General features: G+C 49.1%; 1 protein-coding gene across 3 annotated transcripts; it reads right to left on the bottom strand.

Moving 5' to 3' along the window:
- Window positions 1-2: 2 nt before the first annotated feature.
- On the bottom strand, window positions 3-3,110 carry Tnfaip8l2 (TNF alpha induced protein 8 like 2). 3 transcript variants are annotated; one of them, XM_038311200.1, is made up of 2 exons: window positions 3,038-3,110; window positions 3-1,040 (listed from the first exon to the last, which is right to left on the bottom strand). In XM_038311200.1, exon 2 carries the CDS (start codon window positions 990-992, stop codon window positions 438-440), a length of 555 nt encoding a protein of 184 aa, XP_038167128.1. In that variant the 5' UTR covers window positions 993-1,040; window positions 3,038-3,110; the 3' UTR covers window positions 3-437. The 3 variants fall into 3 exon arrangements, with proteins under 3 accessions (XP_038167128.1, XP_038167129.1, XP_038167130.1); XM_038311201.1 differs by having other exon boundaries at window positions 3-1,020; window positions 3,038-3,094; XM_038311202.1 differs by lacking the exon at window positions 3,038-3,110 and adding an exon at window positions 2,139-2,151 and having other exon boundaries at window positions 3-1,020.
- Between the last annotated feature and the right edge of the window lie 13,168 nt (window positions 3,111-16,278).

Consider the following 16,278-nt stretch of genomic DNA (forward strand, 5'->3'; position numbering starts at 1 on the left):
CGCCTGTTTTAGTGGTTTTATTTCCCCATGCCTCCCCTCCCCCAGCTCCTTCTAAAGACTTTGGAACCCAGCCTCTGGTATGTGTCCAAGGGCTCCCTCCAGCTCTAGGAGATCTAGAGGCCTCTGACAGCCAGCCACCTTCCTGCTTCTGGCCTTCCGTGCCCCCTTCCTTGGGTTCGTGGAAGAGGAGGATCTCGTTTCGGGTAGTTCTCCTGGGAGAAGCAGACCCGAGTTTCACTTCATCTTCCTCAATCAGCTGTTTCCTTTGCTGGCACGGGATAGGAGAGCCCCCTCAGTCGGCCCATTGCTGTCCTCGGCCAGCAGTTGGGGGTGGGAGCAGCCTGGGCGTCAACAACCTCGGGGGAGAATGAAGCCAGGGATTGAAAAGCGCTTGAGCAGAGTTAGAAAGCCCGGTCAGTCATTTTGCCAAAGTCCAGTCAGAGCTTCCCCTCATCCAGCAGCTTCCGGAGCCCGTCACAGATCTTGCCCAGGTGCTGAGTGAAGTCAGGCCCGTAGAGGGCTGCCAGCAGGTCAGGGTCAGAGTAATGATCAAACACGTGCCGGATGCGGTCATGTGACTTGGGGGTGAGGTGATGCTCCACCAGCTCCAACAGAATGTCCCGGCACTCTCTGAGCAGGTCCGCTAGCACAGCAGCCTCGAAGGTGAAGTCCACCTCACCAAAGCTGAGCGCTGTCATCGCGCCCTGTCGCAGCTTCTGGCGAAAGCGTGTAGCCAGAGCCAGCTCCCCAGGGCCAAAGCAGCCACTGCGGTGCAGCACGGCCACCTTGACAGCCACCTTGATGAGGTCTTTGAGCACCCGTTGTGCCTTGGGCCGGCTGTGCGTATACTCTTTGGACACGCGGTAAAGCTCATCTAACACCTCGCTGCTGGTCTCGTCGATAAAGAGATGAGCCACAGACCGACCAGCCATTTTACTCAGTAGCTTCTTCTCTGCTTGTAGTGCCAGACTCTTTGAACTGAAGGACTCCATGGTACCGGGGTGGGTATGTGGTCAGTCCCTAGAGAGGCCACAGGCGTCCTTAGAGAGAGAGAGAAATGGCTTTTCCCCATTTTCTTTGTTTTGGCTGCTTTGTCCTCCCTCTCCCTTGGGGCCCCTCCATCCTGTAAACCTTGCTTCTGCTTTTCCCTTTATTTCTGTAAACTCAGACTTGTGCTTCTCCAAAACAGCACAGAGGAGCAGGGAAAGCCTTGGCTGGAGGAGCGTGGGGATAATTTTTTTTTTTTTAAGATTTCTTTATGTATTATGTACAGTGTTCTGCCTGCATACCTACACCCCAGAAGAGGGCACCAGATCTCATTATAGATGGCCGTGAGCCACCATGTGGTTGCTGGGAATTGAACTCAGGACCCCTGGAAGAGCAGTCAGTGCTCTTGACCTCTGAGCCATCTCTCCAGCCCGATAATTGGGTTCTTAGAGCAGGAAACTACTGCCACGATGGAGAGCCTAGTGCCCATTTGGCAGGGAATTTGAACAGATACCAGTTACGGATGCTAACTGTGTATCCTGCATCCAGAAACATAGGCACTACCCTCGTGTCTCCAGGCTTCAGATCAAAAAAGCCCATGTCGGTAGGGTACCATAGAACCTTAAAAGAAGTGGGAATACACAGGTCTCTAGAATCCCAATAAGAACTCTTGGTGCCAGGCGGTGGTGGCGCACACTTAGTCCCAGCACCTGGGAGGCAGAGGCAGGCAGATCTCTGTGAGTTCAAGCCCAGGCTGGTCTGGTCTACAGAATGAGTTCCGGGACAGCCAGAGCTGTTAAACAGAGAAATCCTGTCGGGGGTGGGGGTGGGGAAGCACTTGGCATTTTCAGAGGCCTACTGTGTGCAAGTGCTTCATATGAACTGTCTCGGTTTCCAGTCTCCAGGCTAAGAGAATTTCTTGTTTGTTTGTTTGTTTGAGACAGGGTTTCTCTGTATAGTCAGTCCAGCCTGTTCTGGAACTTGCTCTATAGAGCAGGCCTGCCTCTGCCTCCCAAGTGCTGGGATTAAAGGCATGTGCCACCACCGCCCAGCAAGGCTAAGAGAATTTAAGCTACTTTTCCTAGTAAATGAGAAACCGGCTTCAAGGAGCGGGAGAGGTGGCTTGACCCACACACTCATAGGCGGCTCACCATTGCCCATAACTCCAGCCTCAGGGGAATCCAACACAGCCACACTCATATACATAATTTAAAATAAAAAATTGTAAAAAAGTATTAGCTACGAGTTAAATAATCCCCCCAAAGCCCCTTCTGTCAAGGAGTGGTACCAATGAGGTGTCAGCCCACTGAGGAAGGCTGGGCCACAGCGGTGGGGTTGGAGCTGAGGCCCTCCTGGTGGCGGAGCCGGTGCCTAAGGCAAGGCCATGGTCCTCCACTGTGCTTCTGCTTGTTTTGCTTCTTACTTCCCCCTCCCCTGCTCTGCAGGATGTGGCTGTGACCGCAATGAGGAGCAACCTCACCCTCTCCCCCAAATGAAAATGGGAGTCTGAAGAGGCAGAGGGAGACTAGCCAGCAGGCTTTCTCCCCCAGCTGAACCATTCCACTGGGAACCTTTGTAGCCTGGCTTGCCCTGGGCTTGGTAGGACTGCCCTCCACAGTGGGGGTGATTGCTCCGTATGAGCCTTCCTGCCTTCCTGGCCCCCCATTGCCCCTACTTCCATCTCCAGTTAGGTCCCCCGTCCTCTCAAGGTCTCTCTGTCTCTGGCCTTCTCTTTCTAGCCTCTACGTCATCCCCGTGACCCCCGAACCTAGCTAAGCTTTCACTCAGAGCCACTGTCCTTCCATGCCCAAAGAGACTTTACATCTCTAAACCTCCGCCGTGCCCCACTGTGCACCTCCATTCCCTCAGCCTGCACTCAGCCCTCATCCCAAGCCAGGCCTCTCTCTCTTCCAGATATGCCTTGCCCCATCCGCTACAGTGGTCCTCGTGGGGACACAAGGATTCCCCAATACAGAAAGGAAGGTCAGGGTAAATGGGTAGGAGTATCCCGAACTGTCACCCCACCCTTCTCTCACGGCCACCCTCTCACCTGCTGGGTGCTGGGTGCTGGGTGCCAGTCTCGCCTCGGTTGTTCCTGAGAGTTAACAGAATGGAGAAGCTCCTAAGAGGCCCTTTGGTCTAGCCCCACCCCAAGCCCCGCCCACCTACTCTCAACCTCCGGTTCATCATCTCTGTCACCAAGAAGGCCCGTGTACCGAGAGCAACCTAGAAATAAGACAAAGGTCAGAAGGAATGGAATTCTGTAGGAAGCACGGACTCTGAGGTGGGAGGGGCCGATTGCATACCCTCCACCTCAGCTGCTTCTTTCTCGCTGCCTAATATTCTTGTGGTACTGAGAACGATGCAGAGTCCGGATTTTTAATGTGGGGGTCGGTGAGGGAAGCGCTGAAGGTCATCGAGTGGTGCGGAAAAACAGCGTTATCACAAGTATCTTCAGGCTCAGGCAGGAAAGGTTGGCACAGCCTGTCCTGGCCTCCAGTACGGGCAGGAAGCAGGTGCCAGGGTTAAGGCTGCTGAGCCATATGTGACCAGCAGGTGTCAGTATCGAACTGAAACACTAGTGGATCAAGTACAGCGCCTAGCAGCCCCTTAGAGGGCTTAGGAAACGAGGGCGCCAGTGAGGCAAAAGTATTTGCCATTAAGAGTTTAGCAGTGGGCTAGGCGGTGGTGGACCAGGCCTTTAATCCCAACACTCCGGAAGCAAAGGCCGGGGGGAATCTCCGTGAATTCGAGGCCAGCCTGGCCTACAAGAGGTAGTTCTAGGGGGCTGGAGAGATGGCTCAGTGGTTAAGAGCATTGCCTGCTCTTCCAAAGGTCCTGAGTTCAATTCCTGGCAACCACATGGTGGCTCACAACCATCTGTAAAGAGGACTGGTGCCCTCTTCTGGCCTGCAGACATACACACAGAATATTGTATACATAATAAATATTTAAAAAAAAAAAAAGAGGTAGTTCTAGGACAGCCATAGTTCTAGGACAGCCAAGGCTACATAAAGAAATTCTGTTTTGCCAGGCAGTGGTGACTCACGCCTTTAATCCCACTCAGGAGGCAGAGGCAGGGGGATCGCTGAGTTCGAGGCCAGCCTGGTGAAGGGCTGCAAAGTGAAATCCACCCATACCTCCAGCTCCAGGGGCCCAGTGCTCTCTTCTGACAGAGTGTCCTGCATACGCATGGTCCTAGACATGTATTTGGACACACACAGACACTAATCTTTTATATCTTTTAAAAATTATTTATTTTGTGTTTTTTGAAAGATTTATTATATATAGTGTTTTGTCTTTTTAAAACTTATTTTGTGTTGTTTTTAAGATATACTTATTACATATATAGTGTTCTGTCTGTGTGCATGTATGCCTACACAGCAGAAGAGGGCACCAGATCTCATTACAGATGGTTGTGAGCCACCATGAGGTTGCTGGGAATTGAACTCAGGACCTTTAGGAAGGGCAGGTCGTGCTCCTAACCTCTGAGTCATCTCTCCAGCCCCCAGCTTGTCCTTTCCTGCACTGCTTTAGCCTGTTGGTGCTTTCCTGCTCCAGTGTACCCTGCGGGGTCTGCGGCCTCTTCCTCTGTGTTAGCCTTCACTCTTCTGACCTCTCTGCCGAGAACTCTCCCCAACTCCCAGCTGGTACCCCCCATACACTCCCACTCATCCGGGTGTCAGCCCTCATGCCTCTGCCTTCTGAGTGCACTCTGAGGTTACAGGTGTGTATCACACAGGCTGTCCTCATTCTCCAGACTGCTTAGCCTGTGTTCTGTAGTCCTCCATGGGAGCGGGTGTGTCATTGTGAGGCCAGAGGCTGACAATGGGTGTCTTCTACTGAAGCTGGGGTTCAGCTTTGAGCCCCTAGGATTCTCCTGAGCCTCCTTCCCCCAGCACACATACCACCGTGACATGTGGCTTTTGGTGGGGTCAAGGGATCCAAGTTCAAATTCAGGTCTCCACGTCTGTACCGCAAGCACTCTACCCTCCCCCCCAGCCACCTCCCGTGCCCCACACCTCCCTATTGTCATGTGTGACTTTATTAACTACCAGACCATGAACACATGAGGGCATCTATGCCTTACCCTGCACATAAACACCTCCTGGGTCAGGAGATAAGGGGCTGTCAGGAAACTTGCTTAGGAAGCTGCTGGCCAGGTAAGCTGAGTTCAATCCCCGTAACCGCCCCCCCCCCAAAAAAAAAGGTCAGATGGTGTACACTTTAATCTTGCGGCACCGGATGGCAGAAACAGGAGATCGCTGTGGCTCACTGGCCAGAAGAGACAGCTTGGCTCACTTGGTTAGCTGCCAGACAATGAGAGACCCTGTCTTACAAAATAAGGGTGATCTAGGGGTGGTAGCACACACCCTTGATCCCAGCACTAGGCAGCAGAGGCAGGTGCTCTGAGTTAAGGCCAGTCTGGTCTGTCTCACTTTCAACCAGGACTACATAGTTAGACCCTATATAAAAAAAAGTGGGGTAGAGTGTGCTGACACTTGAGAAAAGACACCCCAGGTTGACCTCTGACCTCTACATATACATGCATGCACATGCACAGGAGTGAACACACACACACAAAGACGATGGTAAGGAAGAAATGGTAGCAGATGACAGTACATGATATTGTTCTTATGGGAGGGTTTGACTTTTATTGTTTTATTTTTGCTTTTGCTTTTTTGGGGTTTTTTTCGAGACAGGGTTTCCCTGTAGTTTCTAGAGCCTGTCCTGGAACTAGCTCTTGTAGACCAGGCTGGCCTCGAACTCAGAGATCTGCCTGCCTCTGCCTCCCGAGTGCTGGGATTAAAGGCGTAAGCCACCACCTCCCGGCTTGCTTTTGCTTTTTGAGACAGGCTTTCTCTGTGTAACAGCACTGGCTGTCCTGGAACTCACTCTGTAGACCAGTCTGGCCTCAAACCCACAGACATCCTCTTGCCTCTGACTCCTGAATGCTGGGGTTAAAGGCATGCACCATGATGCATGGCTTCTTTGTAGACAGGATGACCCTGCACTCACAGAACTTTCCGTTGCTGACAGAGTGCTGATCTTTGGTGTGCACCGCCACTCCACCCACTCACAGAACTCTCTGTCCCTGACTGACAGAGTGCTGAGCTTTGGTGTGTTCCGCCACTCTGCCCACTCACAGAGCTCTCTGTCGGTGGTGGCGCACGCCTTTAATCCCAGCACTTGGGAGGCAGAGGCAGGCGGATCTCTGAGTTCGAGTCCAGCCTGGTCTACAAGAGCTAGCTCCAGGACAGGCTCTAGAAACTACAGGGAAACCCTGTCTTGAAAAACAAAAAAAAAAAAACAAAAACAAAAACAGAGCGCTGAGCTTTGGTGTGCACCACCACTCCGCCCACTCACAGAGCTCTCTGTCCCTGACAGACAGAGTGCTGAGCTTTGGTGTGCACCGCCACTCTGCCCCACACCCTTCCGCCTTTTTATTTTCACCTTGCCGGGAAGTTTGCCCAGGGCCTGTGTGCGCCAGGCAAATGTCCTGCCGCTGCGCTCCTCTAGAACATAACCGGTTCTAGTAGGAGCTGAACCCAGCACACAGTTAACAATGGACTTAGAAAGTAACAAGGAGCTTTCAGAAACCGAGAACAGGCCGGAGACACAGGTCAGCTGTTAGGCACCCTGACTGTTCTCCACAGGGTTCGGTTCCCAGCACTGAAGCCCACAATCCTCTGTGACTCCAGTCCCAGGAAAGCCAACCACACCCTCTTCTGGCCTCTGAGGGCACCAGGAATTCTGTGGTACACAGACATGCATGCAGACAAAACACCCACATTCATAGAATAATAAATAAGTGGAACTAATTTTAAAAAGAAATTAAAAAGTAATAATAATGGGAGTTAGCATGAAAAGACTAGGAAAATCAAAATATAAACCATTGGGAACGCACGTGGAGTGGGAGGCAGAGGCCGGTGGATCTCTGAGTTCAAGGGCAGCCTCCTCTATAGTGTGCGATCCAGGACCACAGAGAAAGCATCTTGAGAAAGAAAAAAAGAAAGCTAGCATTTTGGCCGTGTAGAAGAGGAGCAGACAGTATTGATTACAGATCTTCTGGCTTTGGGGTCCTTACTGTGTTCCTGGGAGTTTTAGGCTACCTCGAGTGAACTGAACAGGTGTGGTGACACATGTCTCTACTGCCAGTGCTATGGCCGTAGAGAAAGGAAGACGAGCTGTCTTGGCTCCACAGTGTGTTTCAGGCAGCCCAGACTACATGACCCCCTGCTTCAAAGAGCAAGAACAAAAGTCTAAGCACGTGGTCTGATTTATGTCTGTGAGCCCTCTCGATCCCGATATTCACAGTGGCTCGTGCTTGTAAGGCCAGCCCTCAGGAGACTGAGGCAGGAAACTTGCTGAGAGGACCAACCTGGGCTGTGAAGTGAAGCCTCCAAAACTAAATCCACACACATCCATGCATACAAAGACATTTTAAAAGATTAAATGATAGCCTGGTGTGGGGGCACACACTTTTCATCCTAGCCCTCCAGAGACAGAGGCAGGTCGATTTCTGTGAGTTTAAGGCCAGCCTAGTCTACTTGGAGAGTTCAAGACCCAGTGGGGCTGCATAGTGAGATCCTGTCTCAAAAAGAAAACGAAGTTAAATGATACCTTTTGGGTTTATATTTTATTTATTTATTGGTTTTTCAAGACAGGGTTTCACTGTGTAGCACTGGCTGTCCTTGAATTTACTCTGTAGACCAGGCTGGCCTCAAACTTGCAGAGATCTGCCTGCCTTTGCCTCCCAAATGCTGGGATTAAAAGCATGTGCCACCTCTGCCTGGCTTGTTATTGAATTTTTAAAGTGAAAGAGTTTATTAAATATGCTGCCAGAGGAGCAATAAATCAGAATCCATCATTTAATTTTTGTTTAGTTGTATGTAGCTCAGGCTGACTTTAAGCTCATGGCTAGAGACTGAGCTTGCTGGGCAGGCGGATCTCTATGAGTTCAAGGCTAGCCTGGTCTACAAGAGCTAGCTCCAGGACAGGCTCCAAAGCTACAGAGAAACACTGTCTAAAAAAAAAAAAAAAAAAAAAGAGTCTGAACTCAGGGCTTCAGATACTAAGTATAACAGCCATCACTGGCTTGTCCTTAATCCAGCTGAGGTTCAGCATGGTGAAGATCTCTCTCATCAGTCAGGCAGGAATTCGGCCTGACAAAGATGGAGCCGGTACATGGTTTGTAATCTACCCCACCCTGCCTTGCCCCTTTCTATCTTTGATACTTTTACTTATTCCTTTACTTATTGATTGCCAGACATTATAACTAAATGCTTGGGATAAGGAGACAAAAGACACGATGCCTGCTGGGCGTGGCTGCTCACAGTGGCAGTGTGAACACCGTGGAGGCTAAGGAGATCGTGGGTGTGGCCACACAGTGATAGACAGTCCAGGCCGGCAGGACCGCAGTATGCGACCCTGCTTGTTGCTGTTTAACCAAACATTCTGTTTTTATTTATTACATTTCTCTGAGAAGAATATATTGACCTTCTTGGTAGAATTTACTGGCCAGAACATAACTGCTCATACTTCTGAGGGAGCCAGCGCATGGCCTCTTCACTGGTTCTGACTACATTGCAGTCTGTGCAGCTGAAACCTGGCCTGCCCAGAACCATATAGAAGTCTAGGCCTGGTGGCATACACCTTCAATCCCAGCATTCAGGAGGCAGAGGCAGGTGGATCTCTGTGGTTCAAGGCCAGCCTGGTCTACAGAGTGAGTTCCAGGACAACCAAAACTATACAGAAAAACCCAGTCTTAAGAAGAAAGAGAGAGAGAGAGAGAGAGAGAGAGAGAGGAGAGAGGAGAGAGAGAGAGAGAGAGAGAGAGAGAGAGAGAGAGAGAGAGAGAAAGAAAGAAAAACTAACCAGTCAAACAAACTAAGAAAGTAGTCCAGGCCCTGGATCCTAATGCTTGAATTGTAGTTGATAGTTGATACCCGGGTCAATGCATTCCTGGACCCCAAACCTGGCATCTCTAGCATCTGGGAAGTTATCTTCAGAGCTTTGCCAGGATTCCGTCTGCCCAGGCCCCGCTGCGCAGTGAAAAGCAGTCTTTTCATTTCTCCTGATGCCAAAGGACCTGCTGCTGTCCTTAGCTTTGGAAAATGCAGGTGTCTGGCCTTGGCTGCCCGGGGCAGTCTGTTTCTGCTCTCCCGTACGCAGACATTGAGTGAATTCAGCTTGTGGATATGAAGCTCCTGCACGGTCTCCTTTCAGCCGATCCGGTACCATGCTGGGGAACAGGAAGAGCAAGAGACAGTCTCACTCTGGGGCCTTCTCTCTGGAGACCAGGCTGGTTTTGAACTCACAGAGATCCACCTGCCTCTGCCTCCTGAGTGCTGGGATTAAAGTAAAGGCTGTGCCACCACCCCTGGCTAATCCCATTTTTAGACTGAGTGGTGAGTACACATTACAGCTGAAATGGAAATAGCCATCAGGTATTTATTTCTCTAAGTGGGGGACTCATGCACAGCAGAAGACCTGAGCTGGACCCTGGGTTCTCAGTGAGAGGCACTCAGTCAGTCATTGCAACGGGGTGGGGATTGTCTTAGCCGGAGAGAATGCACAGCAGAGGAGCTGCCCAGAGATGTGACCCTAGAGACCACCCACACTTAAGGCAAGGTCGAGGAAGCCATTCACAGATTTGAGAAATATTTATTAAGCCACTTGTCTCCGTCAAGAGAAAAAGAACCCTCTGAGGTCAACGGGGAGAAGATTTTAAGGAAGGAGAGAGGTCAGTGGGGTCGAATGCCATACTGGGGACAAAGGGATGAAGGCTGAAGAGCTGTTCAAGAGCTGATTGTGACCAGGAGGTCACTGGCAGCCTTGGTGACAGTAAACTCTGGGAACTGGAGGAAGCAAAAGGAAAAGTGATTCAGGATTAACGAGAACCCAGAAAATAATCCAGCAACAGTTTGTCACGCAGAAGTCACACACTAAATGCAGACACAGACCAAGAGAAAGTCTGGAGTTCTCAGTCTGTTTTGCTTTGTAGCCTCAAGCTCAGGCTCTCCTCGGTTGGAATTGTAGACATGTGCTACTATGGCCATCTGAAAACCTGACTGACCCAGCTCTTTGGCGTGTTTGGGGCAGCACTTCAGTAACGAACTGCAGTGTAGCCCTTGCTTATTTTGAGACAGGAGCTCACATTATAGCCCTAAACTCCCTGCAATCCTCCTGCCTACCTCAGCCTCCTAAGTTATTTCTCATACTGATCTCAAGTTGCCCAGGTTAGTCTTGAATTCCTGATTCTTCTACCTCTACCTCCAAAATGCTGGGACACACTGAAACACACGTGTGTGCACACACACACACATTGAAGGAAAGATGTCAGTAGAAAAGAAAAAGCCAGGTGTGGTGGTACACTTGGGAGGCAGAGGCAGACGATCTCTGTGAGTTCGAGGCCAGCCTGGTCTACAGAGTGAGTTCCAGGACAGCCAGGGCTCTGTTACACAGAGAAACCCTATCTTGAAAAAAAAACCCAACAAAATAACAACAACCAAACAAAACAAATGGGCTAACAAAACCATAAGGAAAGAATTAAAAATACAGAAAAGAATGGACTGTTGAGATGGCTCAGCAGTTAGGAGCACTGGCTGCTCTTGCAGAGGACCTGGGTTCAGTTCCCAGCACCCACATCACACCCACCTACAACTTCTGCTTCAGGGGATCCAGCAGCCTCTGCTGACATCCTCAAGCACCACACACATGTAGTACACGTACATGCACGCAGGCAAAACACACACATAAAGTAAATCTAAAAAAATAAAGGAGTGAGGGCTCGGATGGTGGCCTAAGTCTGTAGTCCCAGCACTTAGAGGCTGAGACAGGAAGATCACAAGACCTAGTCAGACTCTCTCTCAGAGTAGTTATCATCGGAGGGAGACTTGGCACTATACACCTGGAACCCCAGCACTCGGGGGGCTGACAGGAAAACTGTCGGGACTTGAGGCTACTTTGGTCTACATAGAAAACACCAGGCCAGCTGGGCTACAGACTGAGAGTCTTTCTCAACCCCCACCACCAAAAATCATAACTCTAGTAAATAAGACAATTTAAAAAGAATGGGTGCTAGCCGGGCGGTGGTGGCGCACGCCTTTAATCCCAGCACTCGGGAGGCAGAGGCAGGCAGATCTCTGTGAGTTCAAGACCAGCCTGGTCTACAAGAGCTAGCTCCAGGACAGGCTCTAAAGCTGCAGAGAAACCCTGTCTCGAAAAACCAAAAAAAAAAAAAAAAATGGGTGCTATCTACAGTGGGACTATCCCCATAGTCCTAGGTACTCTGGTGACGGAGGCAGGAGTATTGTTTAAACCTGCCTGGGAATTTGGAGGTTAGTGACTCGGTCTCAAGTAAATAAGAGGAGGAATTTAAAGATGTAGAATTATGTTCCTAAGTAGAAAAAAATAAGCACAAGTTTTTCAACTAATGTTCTAGATCCCGACGGCTGCAGCTGCCCAAGACTCATGTAAGAAGCCAGATGTAAGGCGGGCGTCCTGGGGCCCACAATCCTAAGCAGCTGTGGGATGGAGACAGGAGAAACCACCCTTAGGCTCAAAAGCCAGTTTGCCGGAGTGCACAGCACAGCAGCAGAAATGAGAGACTTGGTTGGCAAGGTGCAAGGAGAGAACCGACTTCCAGAAGCTGTCCTTCACACGGAGTTGGGTTTACGTGGGGACGCGTGCACAGATACAGTTCTGAAAGCATAGGAAAGACGTTGAAGTCTGCTGTCAGCTGGTTCTGTGCCAGACAGGAGCTGGTGAGCAAAGTGGACATTCTGTATGGAATGTTGAGAAGGATGCTGGGGTGTGGTGGCACTGACCTAGGGTTCCAGCTACTTGGAGGCTGGCACAGGAGGCTTGAAATTTCAAGGCCAATCTGGACTAGAAGTCAGCCTACAAGATTTAGTTAGAATTTGTTTCAAGATATGTGTGTGTGTGTGTATACATGTACATATATGTATGTATATGTATTTGGAAAAAACAGAAAAAAAGAGAAAGAAAGGCTGGGATGTAGCTCAGAACTACCCAGCACGGGTGGCTCACACCTTTAATCCCAGCACTCAGGAGGCAGAGGCAGGCGGATCTCTGTGAGTTCGAGGCCAGCCTGGTCTACAGAGCGAGTGCCAGGACAGTCAGGGCTACACAGAGAAATCCTGTCTGTCTCAACCCCCACCCCCCCAAAATGTTCAAAGCTGAGAGTCACACACACATGCACATGTTAATACATATACTCACACATATACATACACTATCACAAACAACATACATGCATGCACACACATATATGCATGCATTCATTAGCACACACAAATGCATGCACAGATACATGCGCAGACATGGATACACACTCTCACACACATGCATACATGGGGCAGAAAAGGGGATGTGGATGCCTCTTCCACCGGACAGGATACAGACAAATGCATCTGTAGGAGACAAAAAAACTGATGAAATTATCACTTTTATCGTTTGTTTCCAGACAGGGTCTCTCTGTAGCTTTGGAGCCTGTCCTGGAACTAGCTCTTGTAGCCCAGGCTGGCCTCAAACTCACACAGATCTGCCTGTCTCTGCCACCCAGGTGCTGGGATGAAAGGTGTGCACCACCACCGCCTGGCAAAATAATCAATTTTGCCTCTTTTTTTCTGAACATGGGTAAGAGGTTCTGTTGAGATGAGCAAGAAGTGAAATAGAATAGAATTTGAGGTGAAAAATAGAATATTTGAAGTAGCTATTTGTATGGATTAGGAGACGGTAATTTTTGAATTTAGAGATCCTAAATTTAAGAGTCCAATTTGTGAGGACTTTGTTTTTCTTTCTTTTTAACAGTTACTTATTTATTCTGTTTGTGTTTGTGTGTACTCACAGGCGTGCCATTGTGTATATGTGGAGGTCAGAGGACAATTTTTGGGAGCTAGAACTCTTCTACCATATGGGTTCCAGGAACTGAATTAGGTCATCAGCCTTGGTGGCAAGCACATTTACTCAGTGGGCTGTCTCCCCAAGTCCCTTGTTTATTCCTCTTAAGAATTATTGTGCTGGAGGCAAAGGCAGGAGGATCTCTGTGAGGCCAGCCTGGTCTACAGAGTGAGTTCCAGGACAGCCAGGGCTACACAAAGAAACCCTGTCTCGAAAAAAAGGTTACTTATTTGCCAGGCATGATTGCACAGGCCTTTTATCCCAACTCTTGGGAGGCAGATGTCTGTGAGTTCGAGGCTACCCTGGTCTACAGAGTGAGTTCCATGACAGCTCCAAAATTACAGAGGAATCTTGTCTCAATAAAGAAAACAATAACAAAAGATACGAAAAACCCACCCCCTAGAAAACAAAAAGCAACCAAAACCAAAAAGAACAAGACACTTTGACAAGTTATTCCCTTACTAAGGAACTTAAAACAGCATACCCTACCCCCTCCAAATTGTTTTATCCAGCCCACCTTGATGATCTATCCTCCTCTAACAAGATTCCCCTTTCACTTCTCCTGTTCAGAACCAGTGTCTTTTATACACACAGCCTCGCGTGACCTTTTGCTGTCTACATTCAGGCTGCATATTTACCAAGGAAAAGCTTCTGCTTAAACACAGACTCCTAGGAACACTATCTCCTCTCTTCGGGCTGACTCCCATCAAAGCTCCCTCCCCTTCCAGATAAAACATCTGCAAAAAGCAGGGTCGAGAATCCAGTGGGAGAATGTTTACTTAGTATATTATCAAGGGCTTGGGTTTCTTTCCCCAGCACTGAACAAAAAAGTAATTAAAATGTTTCCAATACTTCTTGCAAACATCAAGAAATGCGGAGGCTGGCCTTGAATTCCTCTGCCGGGACTCCTCCATCGACAAACTATGAGCTTCAGATAGTCCCACCATGACAGGCTTTTTGGCATTGCTCTTTAAACTTTTTGACATTTACTTAGATTTTTTTTTATTTTATGTGTATGAGCGTTTTTGTTTTGTTGATTCATTCATTTATTTTGTAACCCTTGCTCTCCTGGACCTCATGTAGACTAGACTGGTCTCAAACTCACAGAGGTCCTTCTGCCTCTGCCTCTGCCTCCTCAGTGCTGCCAACCACTTAGTCATCTCTCCATCCTGCTATTGCTTTTTAATCATTTAGTAAATGTAGATCTTGTTTTAACTCAGATAGATAGTGACAGATAACATTGAGTCTCTGATCCTGCCTCCATCTGATTTACACTGTGCGGGGGACAGAACCCAGGTTTTGTGCATACCCTACCAGCTTAGCCACACCTCCAGGTTTGGCTGCAGATGCCCTTACCCACTGTGCCATCTTACCAGTTCATGGGAGTCCTATTTTTAAAGACTGGGATAATATGTCACAGTAAACTGTGCATGTATTGTTGAATACTTACTGAATTGAATTGAGGTGTGATCTGTATTAAAACTTGAAGGAATAATGTGTTTTGTTTGTTTGTATGGGTTTTCAATACAGGGTTTCTCAGTGTAGCCCTGGCTGTCCTGGAACTCTCTCTGTAGTCCAGGCTGGCCTTGAACTTACAGAGATCCACCCGCCTCTGACTCCTGAGTGCTGGAATTGAATGCGTGTGCCACCACTACTTGACATGCAATTATGTTTTGGTCTATATATACTAACCTATCTAGTAAGTACATATTTGAATATCCAAATCCCATTCTAGAAGCTAGGAAACATGTTTGCCTATCTTTTTCTTAAAACTTCTTTACAATCTTCAGAAGATTCCCCAATTCTCTTTCTTTTGTTTTTCAAGACAGAATTTTTCTGCGTAGTCCTGGCTGTCCAGAAATCTCTATTTAGACCAGGCTCTGGCTTCAAACTCACAGAGATTCTCAAATGTCCTCTGCCTCCTGAGTGTTAGTGCCTCCTGAGTGCCACTAGGCCCAGCCCTAACTACTGTTTTCTTTTTATTTAGCATCAATATGCGTGTGATGAGTGTCGGAACGCTACAGTGTGTGTGGAGGTCAGACACAACTTTTGAGAGTTGGTTCTCTCCTCCCACCAGAGGTTCTGGGCATTGAGCTCAGGGCCTCAGGGTTTTCAAACAAAATATTTTATCCATTAGGCCATTTTGCAGGCCTGCGTTCTCTAATTTTACTGTCTGCTAACTTGCTTTGGACCCAGGCCCCTTCAGCAGTTACCTTGTGTAGGTCTCATTCCTTTCTCGTTCTGTGTATCTCATTGCGTCCCCTGACCTTAAATCTTTGAGTCCGTCTTTTGTCCGTGTCTGTGTGTGAATCTTACTCACTGCAGGGCATAGTCTCGCTGGTGATATATTTACTCTATTCGGATTCCCATTCAGTTAAGGCTGCTGTAGAAATTGGCAACTCCGTGTTTTTGTTTTTTTTTTTCTCCAATCCAGAGAACAAACGGCGGGTGGAAGTGCCCACTCAGACGACACTCTCTGAGAATGTCAATGTCTCCCAGACCACCTACATTCCTGGGAATTTTGAAAATATCTTTTGTCCTAGCCCCACGCAGGGAAAAATCTTAGCAGGCAAGCCCAAGGTGGAAGCTAGGCAGCATTGTCTGAAGTAGCCTTGAACTTCCTCTTCACTGACATTCCTCTTATCGGAGGCTCTTTACTGGGGCGTGGAATAAAGAACAGTTTTGCCGTTTGGGGGTTTGTCCAAAGGCCTTTTGAGGAGGTGGGACACACTAATCTTGCATCTATGGGGTTCGGGCAGCTCCCTTCCAGGTCTCTGTATTTCTCTAGTGTTAGTCCAGCTTTCAGCGTTAGCCTTCCTACCTTTCCTCCTTTGTCAAACAACTGTCTCCTGACAGCCAGCCCCCTAGCTTCCTGGCTTGGTGTCTCAAGGCCGACCTGTTCTGACTGTCGAGGTCCGATGGGAGAAGCTGAGGAGCGCACGATAAACCGGAGGACACTTTTTTCTTTTTTCGTTTCTCAGGCCTCCACCCCCAAACTACATGCAGGCCTTCATATTGGGGTCGGGATGAACGTGAACCAGAGAAAGCATATGGGGATGCAGCACAGGCAGAAGCTTAGCAAGCTGGGTCGCTTAAGTCGCTGATGGAAGTGAGGGAGGATCGCGCAGGCTCTGACAGCCCAGCCCAGCTGAGGCCCCCTGGCTTCCTGTCTCTCTTCTCAGGTTGTCCTCCTGACTTTCTGGGACACTTCTGCCCAGGAACTCGTCTCTGTCAGTCTGTCTCCGTCTGTGTGTCTCGTGCCGGCGTCTCAGCCACTGTCCGTGGGTCTTTCCATCTGGTCTCCAGCTCACCCTCTCCGCTTGGCTATGGGTGGACCGTGCGCTCAGCGCCCCTCCCCCTGCA

Source organism: Arvicola amphibius, chromosome 14, assembly GCF_903992535.2.
Source record: "Arvicola amphibius chromosome 14, mArvAmp1.2, whole genome shotgun sequence".
Taxonomy (NCBI): Eukaryota; Metazoa; Chordata; class Mammalia; order Rodentia; family Cricetidae; genus Arvicola; species Arvicola amphibius.